This window comes from Gymnodraco acuticeps, unplaced genomic scaffold (assembly GCF_902827175.1).
Source record: "Gymnodraco acuticeps unplaced genomic scaffold, fGymAcu1.1, whole genome shotgun sequence".
Classification (NCBI taxonomy): Eukaryota; Metazoa; Chordata; class Actinopteri; order Perciformes; family Bathydraconidae; genus Gymnodraco; species Gymnodraco acuticeps.
In genome coordinates this window covers 1,461,604-1,481,296 of record NW_022989983.1, presented here as the reverse complement: position 1 = coordinate 1,481,296, position 19,693 = coordinate 1,461,604, and the positions used below count along the sequence as shown (strand labels likewise).

The following is a 19,693-nucleotide window of genomic DNA, read 5'->3' as shown; positions in this document are numbered from 1 at the left end:
TCCTTGCTCTTCCCTATATACACCGCTCAAGCTTTTCATTCTCGTCTTTCATAAAAAAGTCACAGATTGGAAGAAGAGAGAAAAAAAAGGGTGTCCTGTGAAAGCATCCTATTTACCGCTTGCTGGATGACCTTGGCTTGTATGAAAGATTTTCTGATTGAGCGCCTGCAGGGACCTGAGAACATTCAATCACGTTAGGGCAACAGAGCAGAGTGCACTGAAAGACTGTACGCATGGACGAGAGCCTTCAGTAAAGAGCCTCCTGCACTCAGCTTCCACATGACTGCACAACACTGAAGGAAGCAAACACGAGATGTATTCAACAGCATGTAAGATGGGGGTGCATGTCTCCTGCTCAGAGAGCTTGAGTTTCTCCTCTCTCCTCTGACTGACATCTTCGCTTTTTTGGGTCATGAAAACCAGAGGTGGGCGAAGTACTCAGATTGTGCACTGAAGTAATAGTAGAAGTACCAGCGTTGGAATACTCTGTTACAAATTAAAATCACGCATTAAAAATGTAGCTACTACAAAAGTATTAGCAGCAACATATACCTAAAAGTAAAAGCAGTCATTATGCAAATTGTTCAATTTAAGAAAAATAGCTAGTTTTTGTTTTTTTGTAAATGTTACTCCAGGTGTAACCAAAGTCTTATTTAAGTTTTGAATATAATACAAATCATTCATCAAAAGTTATAACGTAACTAAGGAATAAATAAATGCAGTGGAGTAAAATTACACGATTTAGCTCTGAATTGTAGAGGGGTTGAAGTACAAAGTAGCACACTTAAGTACAGTACTTGAGTAAATGTACTGAGATTCTTTCACACACAGTGACGTCACGAGCTACCCACAATGCAACGCGCGCCATATATAAATATATAAATACGCCATATATAAATACGCCATTTTCATGGAGGTGCAAATATCCTGGAGGTGCAAATATAAACATCTAGCTAACGTAACCAGGCAGAGCGCACTAGTTTTTTTTTCTGAATTAACGACCGAAGAAATCGCTGCATGTCTTCGGATTACATCTCTGGACTTGAGGGGTGTGCTCTAGGTCGTTACCAGCGTAAACTAGAGCTGTGTGGGTTGTCGGATTGCCCTTACAGACTGCCTGCAGATGTATGGAAAAACGACCCTCGAAAGTGGCCTTCGTCGATTTTGGCTGCATCTACGTCTAATTTCTGGAAACACCAGGTGAATACCCCACTTGTCACAATAATATTATCATGCCATTGCATATATGTGGTATTTTAGAGTTGACTAGATTAAGGCAATAGACTATGATATTCAGTACAGGAAGTTGAGCAACACCTAGACGGTGTACGGCTAAACCCTCGGCCTGCTTGCACCTTGCGTAAAATGGCAGATACCGGAAGTACGGTGTCGCCCTCGGCCCAATACCTGTATGTGTGTGTGAAAGAATACTTTACACCACTGATAAAAACTCTATCTCCTTCCAACAGGCAGCGCAGGAACTGGAGTCATGTTCAATGAAAATGGAGACGCTCCTGGTCGCTACGACATCTTCCAATACCAGCTTTCTAATGTCAGCAACCCCGGCTACAAGGTCATCGGCCAGTGGACAAACCACCTTCGCCTCAATGTAAATATGTTTTGTCCCAAATAAGGAACAATTTCTACATTTAAATGAAGATTGAAATCATTCTCCTCTCTGTTTGCGAACAATGTGACTAGAACTTGCAGCTAGTTAGCTTAGCATAAAGATGGAAGATTAAGGAACAAACCGAGTCTGTCTCTCCCCCAAAGTTAACAGAATCTGCCTTCCAGCACCTCTAAAGCTAACTAACACATTATATCTTGTTTATTTAATCCATGCTGTAGGTAAACCAGTGTTAAAACATCACGTTTTGCCTTTACAGTGGGTTTTGCGCCAGACTGGCTCGGTGCAGTAACTTCCGGAAATTAGCACGATTCAGGCTAGCAGTTTCCTTGTTTGGTTTTATGCTAAATAGAGAGGCGAAGTCCCGCCCATCTACTTCCGGTCCATGGGACCTTATTTCGGAAAAATTATGCATTGAAGTCAATGAAGAGAGAAAACTTATCTTTCGATCCCGTTTGAATTGTTCCACGAATTACACATATGATGTTTGTCCACCTTAAAAAATAATTTCCATGTAAAAAAAGTCACAGTTTGTCGTAAAACTGTTGAAATATAAAACTATGAAAAATATGCAACTAGAAAGACTACAAATCCCAGAATGCCGGTCCCGCATGCTGGCTCTTGGAACCGACTAACTCCCCTTGTGTGTGTGTACAGCTCTCAACATGCCCAGACCTGGAGTGAATTTCACCTCGTTTAATACTTTTCGCCTCATTCTGAAAGAAAGAAGTGAAATGTGCCAACGTGACGGCCATCTTGGTGTGTGGTGCGAGACGGGAGATGTAGTTCATTGAGCGGTTTCACCAAAAAAAAGTGTTACTTCACAGTTTTACGACACATCTTTTTTTTTTTGACTTGCAAAATTATCTTTTAAATTGACAAACATCATATGTGTCATTCGTGACACAATTCAAACGGGATCGAAAGATAATCTTTCTCTCGCCATTGACTTCAATACACACCTTTTCTGAAATAAGGTCCCATGGAGGTCCCCCGGAAAGGAAGGGACTTCGCCTCTCTATGAAGCTAATCATCTGTTTGCTTTAGTTACATATATGACTCTTAGATAGTCCAACCACAACATGGTGCTCACTATAAATGTAGCCGTCTTAGTTGTATCCACCTACAATACAAAAACTTGTATTAAAAAGGAAACAAATGCATCTTCAACCAACAAAAGAACGAATGGAAGCATTACTTCTATGAAACCACAATCGATCTACAGAAATTTGGCCAGAAAATCAGTCGAGGATGGTAAAATTGTCGCTATCAATTGGGCTTTATCTGAACAGTATCTTCCTGGTTATTAGATTATTACAAAGTCTATGCCCATTCTTTCTATATTTCAAGTATACTGAAACAAAGTCTGTGTGTTTGTGCATCCAACCTAGCCGGAGGAGATGCAGTGGTCAGGTGGTGACCGCAAGGTTCCCGAGTCGGTGTGCAGTTTCCCCTGCGAGTCCGGAGAGAGGAAGAAGATGGTGAAGGGCGTTCCTTGCTGCTGGCACTGCGAGTTCTGCGACGGCTACCAGTACCTGCTGGACGAGTTCTCCTGCGACATGTGCCCCTTCAACATGAGGCCCTTTAAGAACCGCACAGGCTGCCGGGAAACGCCCATCATAAAGCTGGAGTGGAGCTCTCCGTGGGCCATCATCCCCGTGTTCCTCGCCATCTTGGGCATCCTCGCCACCAGCGGAGTCATCGTCACCTTCATCCGCTTCAACGACACGCCCATCGTTCGGGCCTCCGGCAGAGAGCTCAGCTACGTGTTGCTGACGGGCATCTTCCTCATCTACCTCATCACCTTCTTCATGATAGCCGAACCCAGCACAGGCGTGTGTGCGCTTCGCCGGCTGCTGCTGGGGCTCGGCATGTGCATCAGTTACTCCGCCATGCTCACCAAGACCAACCGTATCTACCGTATCTTCGAGCAGGGCAAGGTTGCCGTTTCGCCCCCAAAATTCATCAGCCCCGGCTCTCAGCTGATTATCACCTTTATACTCATCGGAGTGCAGGTATGTGGATGCTTCTTTCACGCGTCATGTAGATTCTCTGTAGCACTAACTAATGCTTAAACCTTTCCCTGCAGTTACTCGGGGTGTTCGTCTGGTTTGGTGTGTCACCGCCTCACACCATCATCGACTACGAGGAGCAGAAGCCCCCAAACCCAGAGTTCGCCCGTGGAGTTCTCAAGTGCGACATGGGCGACCTTTCCCTCATCCTCTGTCTGAGCTACAGCTTCGTACTGATGATCACCTGCACCGTGTACGCCATCAAGAGCAGAGGAGTTCCTGAGAACTTCAACGAGGCCAAACCCATCGGCTTCACCATGTACACCACCTGCATCGTCTGGCTGGCCTTCGTCCCGATCTTCTTTGGCACAGCGCAGTCTACAGAGAAGGTGAGTCACTTAACATTATTAAAGAGGCCCTTTAATGCTTTTTGAGTTTCCATTTCCTGTTGTGTGTTATATAGGTTTTTGTGCATGTAAATGGTCTACAAAGGTACAAGAATTCTCCCCCCCCTGCCTGAAACGCCTCCATTGGACTCCTTTGTTTACCTCTGTAACATAATGACATCACTATGCAACACTGACGCTTCTATTGGCAAGCACTCCAACACCTTGTACGTGATAGGCTAAGGGGCGGGGCATCTTTAAGCGGTTGAAAGTGGATTGGAGCTGCTGCCTTGTGGGCCAATCCCACGTCACATTCATTTTAACAACAATTGCAGTGATTGGCTGCGGGCAAAACCAACAAATCATTTCACTGGAGAAGTTTCTATACTACTTAGTGTTTTATACTCAGGGGTGCACATAACTGTTTTCTCAAAGGAGCACCTGGAGATGTTGCTTGGTGCGCATCCTTAAAATGAAATAAACCGTACCTTTTGAGGGTTTCTTGACTTTATGAACGGGGAGCGAGGGGGGGCTAGTGAGCACGCTCATGAACTGTTCGCCGGAGCCTCGCAGCGGGGTTACTGTGCAGAGCGCATAAAGCAGACCCTTCACACGCGATAGCGAGGGGTAGAGCGAGGGATCGCAGATGCCGTCGTGCACGCGGACGGATAACAAAAATCAACCTAAATGGCTCGCGAATTATACTTTGGTCAGTAATTACGGTCGATACCTAGGTATATTAATAAAAACACACTCATCTCTAAAAAGTTTTGCTCTACATTTTTGGGATATTCTGCTGCAGACACTTTAGTATATACTTTAAATCTTGAATGCAGTCCCTTTAAAAACAACACTTCTATATTGAAAATGTGCTACTTTTACCTAATACATAATACTACCCAAAGGTTTCTGTTCTACCTGGCGTCTGGATAAACTCAAAATGTAAATTATTTCTCATTAATTCTTCCTTTTGTGTGATTTCTAATGACATAATTATTTTCTTAATAGTAGAATCTATTAATTGATCGGTTAATAGCTTGATTTAATTACCAAATTAATATTAACTCATTTATTTTCTTACATTCATTTAAGAAAAGAAGAAGGACTTTATGAATCCCTCGGAATTACATTTCCCTGAGGATCTCTACTTTGGATTCTTAGTTTAAATAATTAGGTCAATCAAACACACAATAACACACACTTCAAATAAAAGACTTCATTAATGTCTCCCTTGTCCAACGTGAGATGTGAGTTTTCTGCCTGTCAAATCACATTATCTCTCACAGGACGTCCTGCCGCCACTGTACTCAGAGTTTAATTCAGCTTGTGGGCTATTTCTGCCGTCACAAAGTACGCAGCTGCTGGGGGAATATTTGAAAAAATAGAGATATGCTTTGACTAATAGAAGAGCCGTATTATGAATCAGTCAGGCTGAAACAATTAAAGCCTGCGGTGCTTTCAAAGTCTTTTCACCTCTTCCGAATGGAAATGAAGGGAATTAAGTAAAAGGGAGGGGGAAAGGAGGTCAGAGGAGCTGAGGAACGGGACCCTCGCAGACCAAATCAGCCATCCCTTTCAATTAATCATTACTTAGAAACAGAGCTAAATATAGGCACTAACTTTTGTCTGGCTCGTGAAAACGGTATATCCCGGCGTCATGTTAAAGAAGACGGTATGTAGAAGGTGAGTTACCTGCTTGATGTATTTACAAAGGGAACAACCGTTCACTGTTCCTGAGCCAGTCGCGCCTCGGGCAGAAACATGAATACAATCAGCACGGCTCCTTTCTCTGAAGGAGAGGTCAGCGATGAAAAGCATGATGAATACGACTAAAGAAAGTGTATGGACATCTTCATCCTGGGAGAGTCCAGGATGCTCTGCTGCTGAGGATAGTGTACAATTTATGACTCATTTATGCCACAAATATATCTTATTTATGGCACATATGGCTTCATTTATTTATGACTTGTAGCCTACAGCCTGAATAATGAGTTCATAATTTATCGGAGGCAGGTCTCAGGAGAAGTTACTTCTCATTATTACTGTTGGATTTTTGCAATAAGAGGAAGAGCAGGAGAAGATGTGGTCAAAGCCCATAGATAGTGCATCCTTTCCTGACTCGGTTTCATACATCATTTAACGGGGAAAAACACTGCCTCCTGCACTCTGAGACGAAGATGTAAAGACTGTATTGTGACAACCTTTGAGGACCTGTTCAAGATGAAATGATCAATTATTTAACTTCCACATGGGACTCAGGAAATTAGCAGAAATGAAAAAAGAATTCAGTCACTGTGACCAAAACAGTGTTGTGAGAAAATGATTCAATATGTTCTTAAACAACCTTTTTTTAGCACAACTTGTTTTCCCAAACTGTTTTGTTATCCAATTTCCAGGAACAAGGTTGATTTGAGGGAGTTTTCTAATTGCAAATAAAGTCCTCAACCGATTGTGTTAGGCGAATCATCAGAGCTGTGGATTTAAATAATCAATATTGAAAAAGTGACTTAAGGCAAATAAGAAAACAGCAAGAAAAGCCATTATTTTACTTTAATATTTTCACTGTTTTAGTTCTGTTTTATCTTCTATTTTGAGATGTTTGTATTGTATACTTGTTTATTTTCTACTACGATTTTTTTTCCCCAATTTGGAATGAATAAAGTTGATCTTATCTTAATGCAGCTTTTTTAACCCTGCAAAGAAAACAAACAAACAAAAACCGTTAAGATCTGGTTTTAAATCATAATAGGGATATCATATTGATATCTTGCCCACCCCTACAACGTTAGACACAAATAAGAAATGTAGTTAAAATGAAAAACAACATCCCTTATTTAAGTGACAAAAATAGGGCAACTTTAGGACAAAATATTTTTGTTTACTCTCCAATATAGCATTTCTGTTTGTTGTTGTTTGTATTTCAGTTAAAGTTAAAAGGGCTAAGTAAAAGAAACCTGATATTCGGGCCAGACTGGATTGACTAAAATGTACAATATAATCTAATCTAATGCTCTTATTTAGTCCATCCATCCAGAAGATGGATGGACTAAATAAGAGCAAAAACTCAACAGCCTCATTAACTTAAATTATTTAAATGTTTTCTTTGACTATAATAAGACTGAAATGCCTACTGCTATAACTTGACAAACAAAAACAGGGATATATAACGGGGCTCAGTTTTATAAAAAAAATGGCATTCAAATTAAACTTCAGACCACAAGTGTGTGTGTGTTTGCATGTGTGTGTGTCTGCATGTGTGGCCTAGCATTACCATCCTTGTGGGGACCTAAATCTGTTTACACAGCCACGTGTGGGGACTCGCCTCCCTTATCCCCATGAGGGGAATCATTCATTGTAGGGTGAAGACTTGGTTAGGGTTAGGCATGTGTTGGTTATGGTTAAGGTTAGGATAAGTCTCCAGGAAATGCATGTAAGTCAATGTAATGTCCCCTGTGTGTGTGGTGACCTTTCTGACCCACGTGTCTCTCTCTCTCCTGCAGATGTTCATCCAGACCACCACCCTGACGGTGTCCATGAGCCTGAGCGCCACCGTATCCCTGGGCATGCTCTACATCCCCAAAGTCTACGTCATCGTCTTCCACCCGGAGCAGAACGTCCAGAAGAGGAAACGCAGCTTCAAATCAGTCGCCACGGCAGCCACCGTGTCCATCAAGTCCTTAGACAAACCCAACGGAGAGTCCAAGATCGTGCCGGACAGATCACAGTAAAAAACATAAGAAAAAAACTCCATATTTGTATCACCTCAAGTCACAAGCCCACACTGACAGCTGATGATAAAAGACTCAGAATATACTTTAGCTTTGGCTCGATTGTTTGTTCCACTTTCCCTTTACTATGGACTGAAACACCAGCGAAGACGTTCCTGGATGTTTCTTTTCACACTTATTTAGATAACTCAGATCTAAATATGGAATAAGGCACAAAAAGGAAACGTTACGGTACACTCAAAGGAGAACTGGAAGGACGGTGATCTGTCCTGAATATGATTTTCAATTGAAAGCTACATTCACATAAACGTCTCAACTTGACAAGGAGATGTTAGTTTTAGCTTTCCCTGGGAAATGCCGTTTAGGAAAAACAAGTTTAAATGGCGACCTTTGCCCTACAGGATGCTCATCCACGGTGAGTCCCTTGGGGTCGATGGAGCATTGTTTACGGCTCCAGAAGCACTGCATGGATCGTGTTTTATGTGTACATGAATGTTTTGAAATATTGTTTTGTACAGAGTGTTGTGACTATTTCTTCTGATTGCACCGGAAGGAACCGGCTTTTAAAATGTCCCCTTTCTATTTCTGATGATTGAGTCCCATGGGGAGGGCGTAATGAAACACTTTAGTCTAATCACCCACAGCGGAACCATTCGACGTCCAATCACAAATACAACAAAGCGTTTTACTTAATTAGTGTGATGTATGCAATTATTAGAGTACAAGCTGGCTTTTACAGTGGAAACAGGATAGTGATTAGAGCAGGATATTTACATTTACCTGTACTTTTGACTTCTCTGCAGTGTCAAACAATGTTTGGCATTTCCCTTTATTGTTTGTCTAAAATATCAAGCCGTGTCCTTGAAGGCAAAATGCCAAAATAATAGACAAGCTACTGTTTTGTTCATGCATGGGAACCTGGTCAGAAAACTTGATTTTGTACAATGAAATGTTCTTATTTCTGAAAACAAAAGTAATTTCACAACAGTCCCTTATTTGCCAGGATATGATTTGCAGTGTGCTTTTTTGTTACTTTTTCAGAACTCAGGTTTTACTGAAGGTGTTTAAGATGTTGAGGATTTCCTTCTGTAATGGTTTCAGCAGTTAACACAATACATTTACTGTTCTGAGAAAACACCGTCTGTAAGGCCCTCTGCAGGAGAAGTACTGTGGCTACAAGCACAGTCAAGAGGGAATTGTTTGTAGACCCCACACAAACCTTAATAAAAAAAATATATTGTTTATTATTCGAGTTGGTTTTAATTCGAAAAAACATGTAAAGTAAAAAGAACCTCAGTATATACACATGTTGGTGTTTTAAATACAAATAAGTGAAGTCAACAGATGCATTGTGAACAACATGCTGACATCCCAATGGTTTGCAAATAAGTCAATTTGCCTCGCGCACAAAGAAAGAAGAAGAAAAGCAGGACAATGTGTCCACATACGTCTCAATCTACACGTGTACAGCATGTGTTGATGTGACCAATCAGCATCTGTAGTCCAGTGGGAGGTCAGTCACTGCTTTTGAAGGAAGTTTGATGAGAGTCCCGTTTGGTGCTGGGAGGCAGAACCGCTGCCCGGCTGGCTCTGTGTGCCACGGGGAACAAACACACTTCATCTCACAGCAGCAGCGTTATGATGACCTCCGACCCCACGACCGGGGAAGGAGAGGTCGACTCTTACTCCAGGAAGCCGTCCAGAGTCAGGCAGGTGGCCATCTTGGGTGGAGGCCTGCACACCTTTTTCCTTTTAGCCTTCATCAGCGGGCGAATCTCTGATAAAGGAGACTGGGTGGGAGTGCTTGGTTAAGGAATGATGCCGTTTACAGAGGTCGAATTCCTTTCTGATCATGTCCAACTTTCCCCTTTCCTTAGATATGCTAGGCCTGTCCATGTTGAAAATGTGGAAGATGGTTAAATAACATGGCTTGATACCCTGACCGTATCGAAGGAAATGCTTTTCCTTTATTACAAAAATGCAATTGTCACGGACACATTCAATTCTATTTGGTTGGACCTTGAGGTAGCTAGTGTTAGCAAAACGCTTACATAGCAAATGCTGCATCAAGAGGAGTTAGCTCAATGTCAGACTTTTGTTGTTGATATTTTTTTAAATGAAAGGAATTATCGTTAGCCGCTAAAGATAAATGCTAACATCGCTTTGTTTGTTATTTCTGGCAATGCTTTTCTGTCATTACCAACATGTAATTGTCACTGATACTACAACGGGAGGAGTAAGCACAATGTTTAATGAAAGGAAATATCTCTTGCCACAAAAAGATAAATATGAATGCTTTGTTAATATTATTTATGTATGGCTAGTGTCTCCCAGAACGAGCTTAACAGAACTGCACGGCCGTTATACCAACAGTAACTAAGGGATCGATGATTGGGATAATACTCAACCACTTTTATTGTTATGAGAAAAATGTTGGCAACAATTGCTTTAGTTTTGTTTTTGACAACTGCAGTCCAAACTGTGAAATCTGGTTTAATCTCCACCATCTCTTTTGGGAACAAATAGCTCTGTTCACTAGCTAGACGCCAGCTGTGTCTCTCTGCTAAGCCTAAACCTTTTAAAACGGTAGGTTTACAAGTCTAGACTCAGCAAAGATGAACAGTTCAACAAACAGTACACATAAAGGATAAATCAAGAAACACCTGACACATGTAATCCACAAGGCAGAAAGAAAAGGATACAGGTTGGAGGAATTTAGTACGTCCTCCCAAACCATCATATCCACTTCTCATCTGAAACAAGAAACATTTTCTTTCGTTAAACCAGCATAGGCACAAGTTAAACATTTTGAAATGACACCCATAAGTGCATGAGATGGTTTTTTGCTACGTACAACTCCCGGCATCCTCTGAGGGTCCAACATGCTGCCGAAAATCTTCTTTCTGAAGAGGAGGGAGTTCTTAAAGAAAGGCTCCATGGAAGCATCCTCGTCTCGAGCCTGAGGTAAGAAAAAAGTAATAGTGAGACCTGTGCATCATTTTCAAAATGTACCTCGTTGAGTGGCATTACAAAAGCTACCTTGCTGTGCGACGAACTTTTCTCGTTGGGCTTGGACACCGACGACCTGAAAAACAAAGCATTTTTCACAACACATTTAAAGGTCACCTAATATGCAAATTCCACTTTCTCATGTTTCTTCTACATCAACATGTGTCCCCTCTTCTTCATGTCTCTTCTACATCAACATGTGTCCCCTCTTCTTCATGTCTCTTCTACATCAACATGTGTCCCCTCTTCTTCATGTCACTTCTACATCAACATGTGTCCCCTCTTCTTCATGTCTCTTCTACATCAACATGTGTCCCCTCTTCTTCATGTCACTTCTACATCAACATGTGTCCCCTCTTCTCCATGTCTCTTCTACATCAACATGTGTCCCCTCTTCTTCATGTCACTTCTACATCAACATGTGTCCCCTCTTCTTCATGTCACTTCTACATCAACATGTGTCCCCTCTTCTTCATGTGTCTTCTACATCAACACGTGTCCCCTCTTCTTCATGTCACTTCTACATCAACATGTGTCCCCTCTTCTTCATGTCTCTTCTACATCAACATGTGTCCCCTCTTCTTCATGTGTCTTCTACATCAACATGTGTCCCCTCTTCTTCATGTGTCTTCTACATCAACATGTGTCCCCTCTTCTTCATGTCTCTTCTACATCAACATGTGTCCCCTCTTCTTCATGTGTCTTCTACATCAACATGTGTCCCCTCTTCTTCATGTCTCTTCTACATCAACATGTGTCCCCTCTTCTTCATGTCTCTTCTTCATCAACATGTGTCCCCTCTTCATCAACATGTGTCCCCTCTTCTTCATGTCTCTTCTACATCAACATGTGTCCCCTCTTCATCATGTCTCTTCTACATCAACATGTGTCCCCTCTTCTTCATGTCACTTCTACATCAACATGTGTCCCCTCTTCTTCATGTCTCTTCTACATCAACATGTGTCCCCTCTTCTTCATGTCTCTTCTACATCAACATGTGTCCCCTCTTCTTCATGTCTCTTCTACATCAACATGTGTCCCCTCTTCTTCATGTCTCTTCTACATCAACATGTGTCCCCTCTTCTTCATGTCTCTTCTACATCAACATGTGTCCCCTCTTCTTCATGTCTCTTCTACATCAACATGTGTCCCCTCTTCTTCATGTCTCTTCTACATCAACATGTGTCCCCTCTTCTTCATGTCTCTTCTACATCAACATGTGTCCCCTCTTCTTCATGTCACTTCTACATCAACATGTGTCCCCTCTTCTTCATCAACATGTGTCCCCTCTTCTTCGTGTCTCTTCTACATCAACATGTGTCCCCTCTTCTACATCAACATGTGTCCCCTCTTCTTCATGTCACTTCTACATCAACATGTGTCCCCTCTTCTTCATGTCTCTTCTACATCAACATGTGTCCCCTCTTCTTCATGTGTCTTCTACATCAACACGTGTCCCCTCTTCTTCATGTGTCTTCTACATCAACATGTGTCCCCTCTTCTTCATGTCTCTTCTACATCAACATGTGTCCCCTCTTCTTCATGTCTCTTCTACATCAACATGTGTCCCCTCTTCTTCATGTTTCTTCTACATCAACATGTGTCCCCTCTTCTTCATGTCTCTTCTACATCAACATGTGTCCCCCCTTCTTCATGTCTCTTCTACATCACAATGTGTCCCCTCTTCTTCATGTCTCCTCCTACATCAACATGTGTCCCCTCTTCATCAACATGTGTCCCCTCTTCTTCATGTCTCTTCTACATCAACATGTGTCCCCTCTTCTCATGTCTCTTCTACATCAACATGTGTCCCCTCTTCTTCATGTCTCTTCTTCATGTCTCTTCTACATAAACATGTGTCCCTCTTCTTCATGTCATCTCCTACATCAACATGTGTCCCCTCTTCATTCAACATGTGTCCCCTCTTCTTCATCGCTCCTCTTCTACCATCAACAGTGTCCCCTCTTCTTCATGCTCTGCTACAATCAACATGTGTCCCCCCTCTTCTTCATGTCTCTTCTACATCAACATGTGTCCCCTCTCTTCATGTCTCTTCTACATCAACATGTGTCCCCTCTTCTTCATGTCCTCTTCTACATCAACATGTGTCCCCATCTTCTTCATGTCCTCTTCTACATCAACATGTGCCCCTCTTCTTCATGTCTCTTCTACATCAACCATGTGTCCCCTCTTCATCAACATGTGTCCCCTCTTCCTCGTGTCTCTTCTACATCAACATGTGTCCCCTCTTCTTCATGTCTCTTCTACATCAACATGTGTCCCCTCTTCTTCATGTCTCTTCTACATCAACATGTGTCCCCTCTTCTTCATGTCTCTTCTACATCAACATGTGTCCCCTCTTCATCAACATGTGTCCCCTCTTCCTCGTGTCTCTTCTACATCAACATGTGTCCCCTCTTCTTCATGTCTCTTCTACATCAACATGTGTCCCCTCTTCTTCATGTCTCTTCTACATCAACATGTGTCCCCCTCTTCTCATGTCTCTTCTACATCAACATGTGTCCCCTCTTTCTTCATGTCTCTTCTACATCAACATGTGTCCCCTCTTCTTCATGTCTCTTCTACATCAACATGTGTCCCCTCTTCTTCATGTCTCTTTCTACATCAACATGTGTCCCCTCTTCTTCATGTCTCTTCTACATCAACATGTGTCCCTCTTCTTCATGTCTTCTATCCTCTTCACATCAACATGTGTCCCCTCTTCTTCAGTGTCTCTTCTACATCAACATGTGTCCCCTCTCCTTTCAACATGTGTCCCCTCTTCTTCATGTCCTCTTCTACATCAACCTGTGTCCCCTCTTCTTCATGTCACTTCTACATCAACATGTGTCCCCTCTTCTTCATGGTCTCTTCTACATCAACATGTGTCCCCTCTTCTTCATGTGTCTTCTACATCAACACGTGTCCCCTCTTCACATCAACACGTGTCCCCTCTTCTTCATGTCTCTTCTACATCAACATGTGTCCCCTCTTCTTCATGTGTCTTCTACATCAACATGTGTCCCCTCTTCTTCATGTGTCTTCTACATCAACATGTGTCCCCTTTTCTTCATGTCTCTTCTACATCAACATGTGTCCCCTCTTCTTCATGTCTCTTCTACATCAACATGTGTCCCCTCTTCTTCATGTTTCTTCTACATCAACATGTGTCCCCTCTTCTTCATGTCTCTCCTACATCAACATGTGTCCCCTCTTCTTCATGTCTCTTCTACATCAACATGTGTCCCCTCTTCTTCATGTCTCTTCTACATCAACATGTGTCCCCTCTTCTTCATGTCTCTTCTACATCAACATGTGTCCCCTCTTCTTCATGTCTCTCCTACATCAACTTGTGTCCCCTCTTCATCAACATGTGTCCCCTCTTCTTCATGTCTCTTCTACATCAACATGTGTCCCCTCTTCTTCATGTCTCTTCTACATCAACATGTGTCCCCATCTTCTTCATGTCTCTTCTTCATCAACATGTGTCCCCTCTTCTTCATGTCTCTTCTACATCAACATGTGTCCCCTCTTCTTCATGTCTCTTCTACATCAACATGTGTCCCCTCTTCTTCATGTCTCTTCTACATCAACATGTGTCCCCTCTTCTTCCTGTCTCTTCTTCATCAACATGTGTCCCCTCTTCTTCATGTCTCTTCTACATCAACATGTGTCCCCTCTTCATCAACATGTGTCCCCTCTTCCTCGTGTCTCTTCTACATCGACATGTGTCCCCTCTTCTTCATGTCTCTTCTACATCAACATGTGTCCCCTCTTCTTCATGTCTCTTCTACATCAACATGTGTCCCCTCTTCTTCATGTCTCTTCTACATCAACATGTGTCCCCTCTTCTTCATGTCTCTTCTACATCAACATGTGTCCCCTCTTCTCCATGTCTCATCTACATCAACATGTGTCCCCTCTTCCTCGTGTCTCTTCTACATCAACATGTGTCCCCTCTTCTTCATCAACATGTGTCCCCTCTTCTTCATGTCTCTTCTACATCAACACGTGTCCCCTCTTCTTCATGTCTCTTCTACATCAACATGTGTCCCCTCTTCTTCATGTCTCTTCTACATCAACATGTGTCCCCTCTTCATCATGTCTCTTCTACATCAACATGTGTCCCCTCTTCTTCATGTCTCTTCTACATCAACACGTGTCCCCTCTTCTTCATGTCTCTTCTACATCAACATGTGTCCCCTCTTCTTCATGTCTCTTCTACATCAACATGTGTCCCCTCTTCATCATGTCTCTTCTACATCAACATGTGTCCCCTCTTCATCATGTCTCTTCTACATCAACATGTGTCCCCTCTTCATCATGTCTCTTCTACATCAACATGTGTCCCCTCTTCTTCATGTCTCTTCTACATCAACATGTGTCCCCTCTTCATCATGTCTCTTCTACATCAACATGTAGGAACAAAGATTCTCTCTCTTTTTGATCCATTTCTATAAAAACCTGTCTGAAAATGAGCTGATCAGATTTTGGCCACTTTATGATGTCATAACGATGTTTTGTCTTGTGTAACCATTAGCCAATCAGCAACCAAGGTAACCCCCCCCCCCCCCCCTTATCACCTGAATCTCCTCCTAGAGCACCATTGTGTTCTTTTGAACCAAATGTCTCTCAGAGGGGCGTGGGGAGGGGCTCCTTATTTTCATCTAAAGTAACAGACAGAGAATCAGCACTTTGGAGACAGGGCTGAAACAGAGGGGATTATGGGTAATGCTGCAATGATCTGCTTGGTGTTTGGAGCCAAACACTTCAGAGACATGTTTCGTATATATCTGAGAGCTGTAATATATTGATGAAAAACACTATAACCTTTAAGAGATTCCTGCTTCATTCCAAAATCACATTTTCCACAGAAACTCCCAGTCACCTCAGAGCAGATCAACACAATTAACCAAACTCACGCCGGAGGATCGAGCCGCATCTTCTTGCACTGGAACTGCGGTTTCTTGGCCACATCATCGGGCGTGGTGATGTCATAGGTCATGTTGAGGTCAATGTCCATGCTGTCTGAAGGGTAGTGGAGGCGGGGCTGCTTCAGCTCCATCGGGGCCGGGCTGAAAAGACAGACACCTCATCGGTAAATCACATGAAGTGAGTGCGAGTGGAGAGTTCAGTCTGAGGCTGGACGACTCACCTCTCAAAGACGAGGCGACTCAGCGCTTCGTTTGTCCGCGTCGGGGTGCTGAGAGTCCTCTGAAGAAACTCCACCTTCTTCTTCAGGCTCTGTGGACGGACATACATGCAGGAATCACCACCAGGACTTTGTTTGGTTTTAAATGTAATGAATAATATTTATTTTGTTGGATTTTCCTTACAGAGATCTCCTTGTCAGCACTGGCCAGATCGTTCTGCAGAGACTTCATGTCCTCGTTTGTCTTATTCACCTCCATGGTGGCCTTTTGTAACTACAAAGAGTTAAACAACCTTTGAATTAGAGTTTACAATTTTTTTTATTATTATTGTGTGTTAACTTAACAACGATGGCTGTACAGAATAGTCTGAAACTTTATTCGTAACGTTGACATTCAAATTCAAAATGTAACATTCACACTTTTTTTGTGCTGACTATTTGTTTTGCTTAAAGGTCCCATGTCATGGCCATTTCTACTGATCATAGTTCCATTGTTGAGGTCTACTAGAATAGATTTATACTGCGCAATTTTACAAACTCACTTTTGTTTATCATACAGCATCTCTGTATAGTATGTGTGTTCACTCTCTGTCCTAAACGGCTTGTTGGAGCTCCTGCCCCCCCTCCCCTCCCTGTGAGCCCAGTGGCCGTCTGCGAGACAGCGAGACACAGCTAAACCCAGCCCCAAACACACCCGCAGCCTGGCTGGGAGTTTGTGTGTGTGCTCAGGCTGAGTTCTGCGGTGTCTCGCCGACCCCACACCAGTGAGCCGGCTCACACTGTCCCGCTCCTCGCAGCAGCGAGCCTCGCAACGTCCCGCCGAGTGTGAGGAAGTCCGCGGATTGGTCCAAACGTAACGGCTCCACGGACGTTACGTCACTATACCCAAGAAGTAAACAATGGAAAAAGAGAAATGTCCAACGAGGCGTTCTGGGGCAGCATAGACAGGTCTTTTCTGTGTTAGAGTTTTACTCGCTACAGGGTGTACTTTGAGGGTTTGTGACTCTGCAGACCGTTTACATGCATGCATACAAACCATCATAACACACAAGGGGACGGGTAATAAGCATGACATGGGACCTTTAAAGCCACTAATATTAGCATTTTATTATTTCGACAGTTGGATTTCAGTAGTTGTGTAAAATTATTCCGACTCCTGTGATCCAAACATTTCCAACAACTCCAGAGCGTTTCTTGTGATTTTTACTTTTAACTTTTTAAGAGGTTTTTATTAACAAATATTCTGCCTTAATCCACATTGAGGATGTTTAGCCTTTCTGAAACAACCTCTTCACTGTGGTCCAACACAGTTTACCCTCATGCTTGCCACACACACAGTCAAAGGTCTAGCAGCAATCTGTTGATTTAATTTGAAACAATATGAATTCAATCCAATGAATAACTTTAGTGAAATAGAACTGTTTTTGTTGATGAGCACCTAAAAGACAATGACATCAAACCTCAACAGAAGCTTAAAAAAAACCAATATTCAGCCCTACTACCAATATAAACCAGTTACCCTGTGGTTTGAGGAGAGCACTTCCCTCTTCAGCTTCTCACACATGTCGTTTGAAGACTTCAGGCCTCCTTTCAGATTATCATACTCTCTGTAAGAAAGGAAGCAAGGAGATAAAAGCACCGCGAGTGAAGACAGGGACTGAAGATCCAAAACGATGTTAAAATGATCTGTCTTACTTTTTGAGCGAGATGCAGTAGATGGAGAGCTGCTCCACCGCCGCCTGGCTGACCCCCATATCTGTGATCATGGACTCCACCTCTGACCTCTGACCCTGCAGCAACACGTCCACGCTGGGGCAGACAGCAGCAAAAGAAAGTCTTATTTCACAACGAAGGATATTACGAAAAGTGGGCAAATTCTTTCCTTCTTTACTAATTACGATGTTGGTAATATCTCTGTACGTGTCGAGATATATCGTTTGTATTGTGATTTATAACGTGTGACCTAACCAGAAGATGACAGTACTTTAGTGCGAGACTGCAGATACCTTTCATAGGTTTTCATTTTGGTCCTGAGTCTGCGGGCTTCCTCCTTTAAAGCCTGAGTTTCGTTGTGTTGTGTCTCCAGGTACGTCATCTGTTTCTGTCAAAAACAATAATACAAATAGAGCATTGCAGAGACAATAGGAGTGAGTATGAAATTGGTTTAAACAAGAGACCAGACAGCTTACTCTGAGGGTACAGCAGAGCATCTCCTTTTCCCTAATCTCTTTCCGTACGCTGTCCAGGTCTCTGTTCTGCTTGTCCACAGTGTCCTTCAAACCGTCCAAAACCTTCTGTCTGTCCCGCCAGTCTCGCTCTGCAAAGTGATCAGACGGATGATGAGCTACTGCTCTTAACAATGCAGCCTCACACACTAAACACGTCGTTATGTATCTTACCTTTAGAGCTTATAAGCACCTTCATTCGATCAAGTTCATTCTAAGAAAGACAAAAATAAAAAATATGAGATGCAAATTAACATCCAGATGTGATGACAAGAAGGACAATTGAATACAAGATTATTTAAAGCCGTAACAATTGATCTGCACAAAAATGTGGGCAGATAAATTGATACCTGCAAACTGTCGGGGTCCACCGAGCCGCCGCCCTCCTCTCCACCAACGTCAAAGAAGAGCTTGTTGATGATGTGTCTGGTGCTGACCTACACATCAGTGAACAACAGTATCAGAAATATATGATGGTCCAGGTAGCGGTCAGTGTTGTTTGATAGTGGAAAGTACTGTACCTGTTTTCGACATTGAGGACAGGTTTTTGTAGGGGCTGACTGAAACCACTGGAGGAGACTAAGCAAAGAGAGGAAAGGGAACAATTAGACATTTAAAGAAGTGTCAGAATCGAAATGCTGTATATTTGACTATCTGCATTAACGTACCATTCATAGTGGAAAGTGTGTCCGCAGTGGATGGCAGCAACATCCTTGGAGTGATCGAAGAAGTCAGAGCAGATTGTGCAATATGCTCTGATAGGCATCTTGCTGTCACCTCCTGTTATGAATCAGACATCAGGTTTATTTCCAGGTAGGTTCACACATATGAGGAATTTATCTCGGTGTTTATTGTACATAGATGAACAGAGTTAAAGAAGATACAGTGTAAGAACAGAAACCAAAAACTTTTATAACATTAAAATATAGAGAAATATTTACATGAATTAAAGATACATCAAAAAACTACGTACAGCATAATGACACAATACTCAGACTAATATAATAAAATATGTGCAGTATTGTTATGAAAAGTGGAAAGCTGTGTAGATATTAAGAGAGGTAGCTTTGTATACACATGTGCGACATATTCGTAGCGTTTCACAGCATTGCCAATACCTAAATGAAATAAATAAAAACAAGATATTGTTGGCATAGTGACATTAACGTTACAGCAGCCGCTTTTAAAGACGTAAACAAAGTGTTACGTTATCCTTAAGCATAACCGGGACCTTGTTTGGATAAAGCTGTAGTCATAATGTTAGCTGTAATTAGCTAACATTAACACAACAAGGCCTGCAGTCGTCAACATTGTGCCACGCAAAAGCTAGTTAGCTCCAGATAACGTTAGCTGCAGTACCAACAATTATCATACTTACTATCCAAAGACGTTAAATCACTGTGCTGTTCTTAAAATGAGAATAACGCATCCCTAATCCAGTGTGGAATAAGACATTTAGTCGAGTTAAATGTACGCTGTTGACTTTAGCTAACAGCAACACACAATTGCTATTCCGTTTCCGCGCTGTACGTTCAAACACAAGTCACGCCCCTA

The 19,693-nt window shown here is 42.4% G+C and overlaps 2 protein-coding genes across 2 annotated transcripts in view; one reads left to right on the top strand and one right to left on the bottom strand.

Moving 5' to 3' along the window:
• grm6b (glutamate receptor, metabotropic 6b) overlaps window positions 1-9,000 on the top strand; it is a 21,875-nt gene extending 12,875 nt beyond the window's left edge. The window contains exons 8-11 of the mRNA XM_034212217.1: window positions 1,470-1,609; window positions 3,019-3,642; window positions 3,717-4,028; window positions 7,526-9,000. Coding sequence (XP_034068108.1) covers window positions 1,470-1,609; window positions 3,019-3,642; window positions 3,717-4,028; window positions 7,526-7,753 — 1,304 coding nt within the window. The 3' untranslated portion in view covers window positions 7,754-9,000. The remainder of the gene's footprint in view (window positions 1-1,469; window positions 1,610-3,018; window positions 3,643-3,716; window positions 4,029-7,525) is intronic.
• Window positions 8,974-19,693, bottom strand: traip (TRAF-interacting protein). Its single transcript, XM_034212219.1, has 16 exons — window positions 19,518-19,693; window positions 18,808-18,919; window positions 18,661-18,718; window positions 18,490-18,576; window positions 18,314-18,353; window positions 18,104-18,231; window positions 17,921-18,015; window positions 17,610-17,723; window positions 17,434-17,521; window positions 16,099-16,188; window positions 15,918-16,006; window positions 15,685-15,837; window positions 10,793-10,838; window positions 10,608-10,712; window positions 10,456-10,506; window positions 8,974-9,543 (listed from the first exon to the last, which is right to left on the bottom strand). Exons 2-16 carry the CDS (start codon window positions 18,903-18,905, stop codon window positions 9,436-9,438), a joined length of 1,350 nt encoding a protein of 449 aa, XP_034068110.1. The 5' UTR covers window positions 18,906-18,919; window positions 19,518-19,693; the 3' UTR covers window positions 8,974-9,435.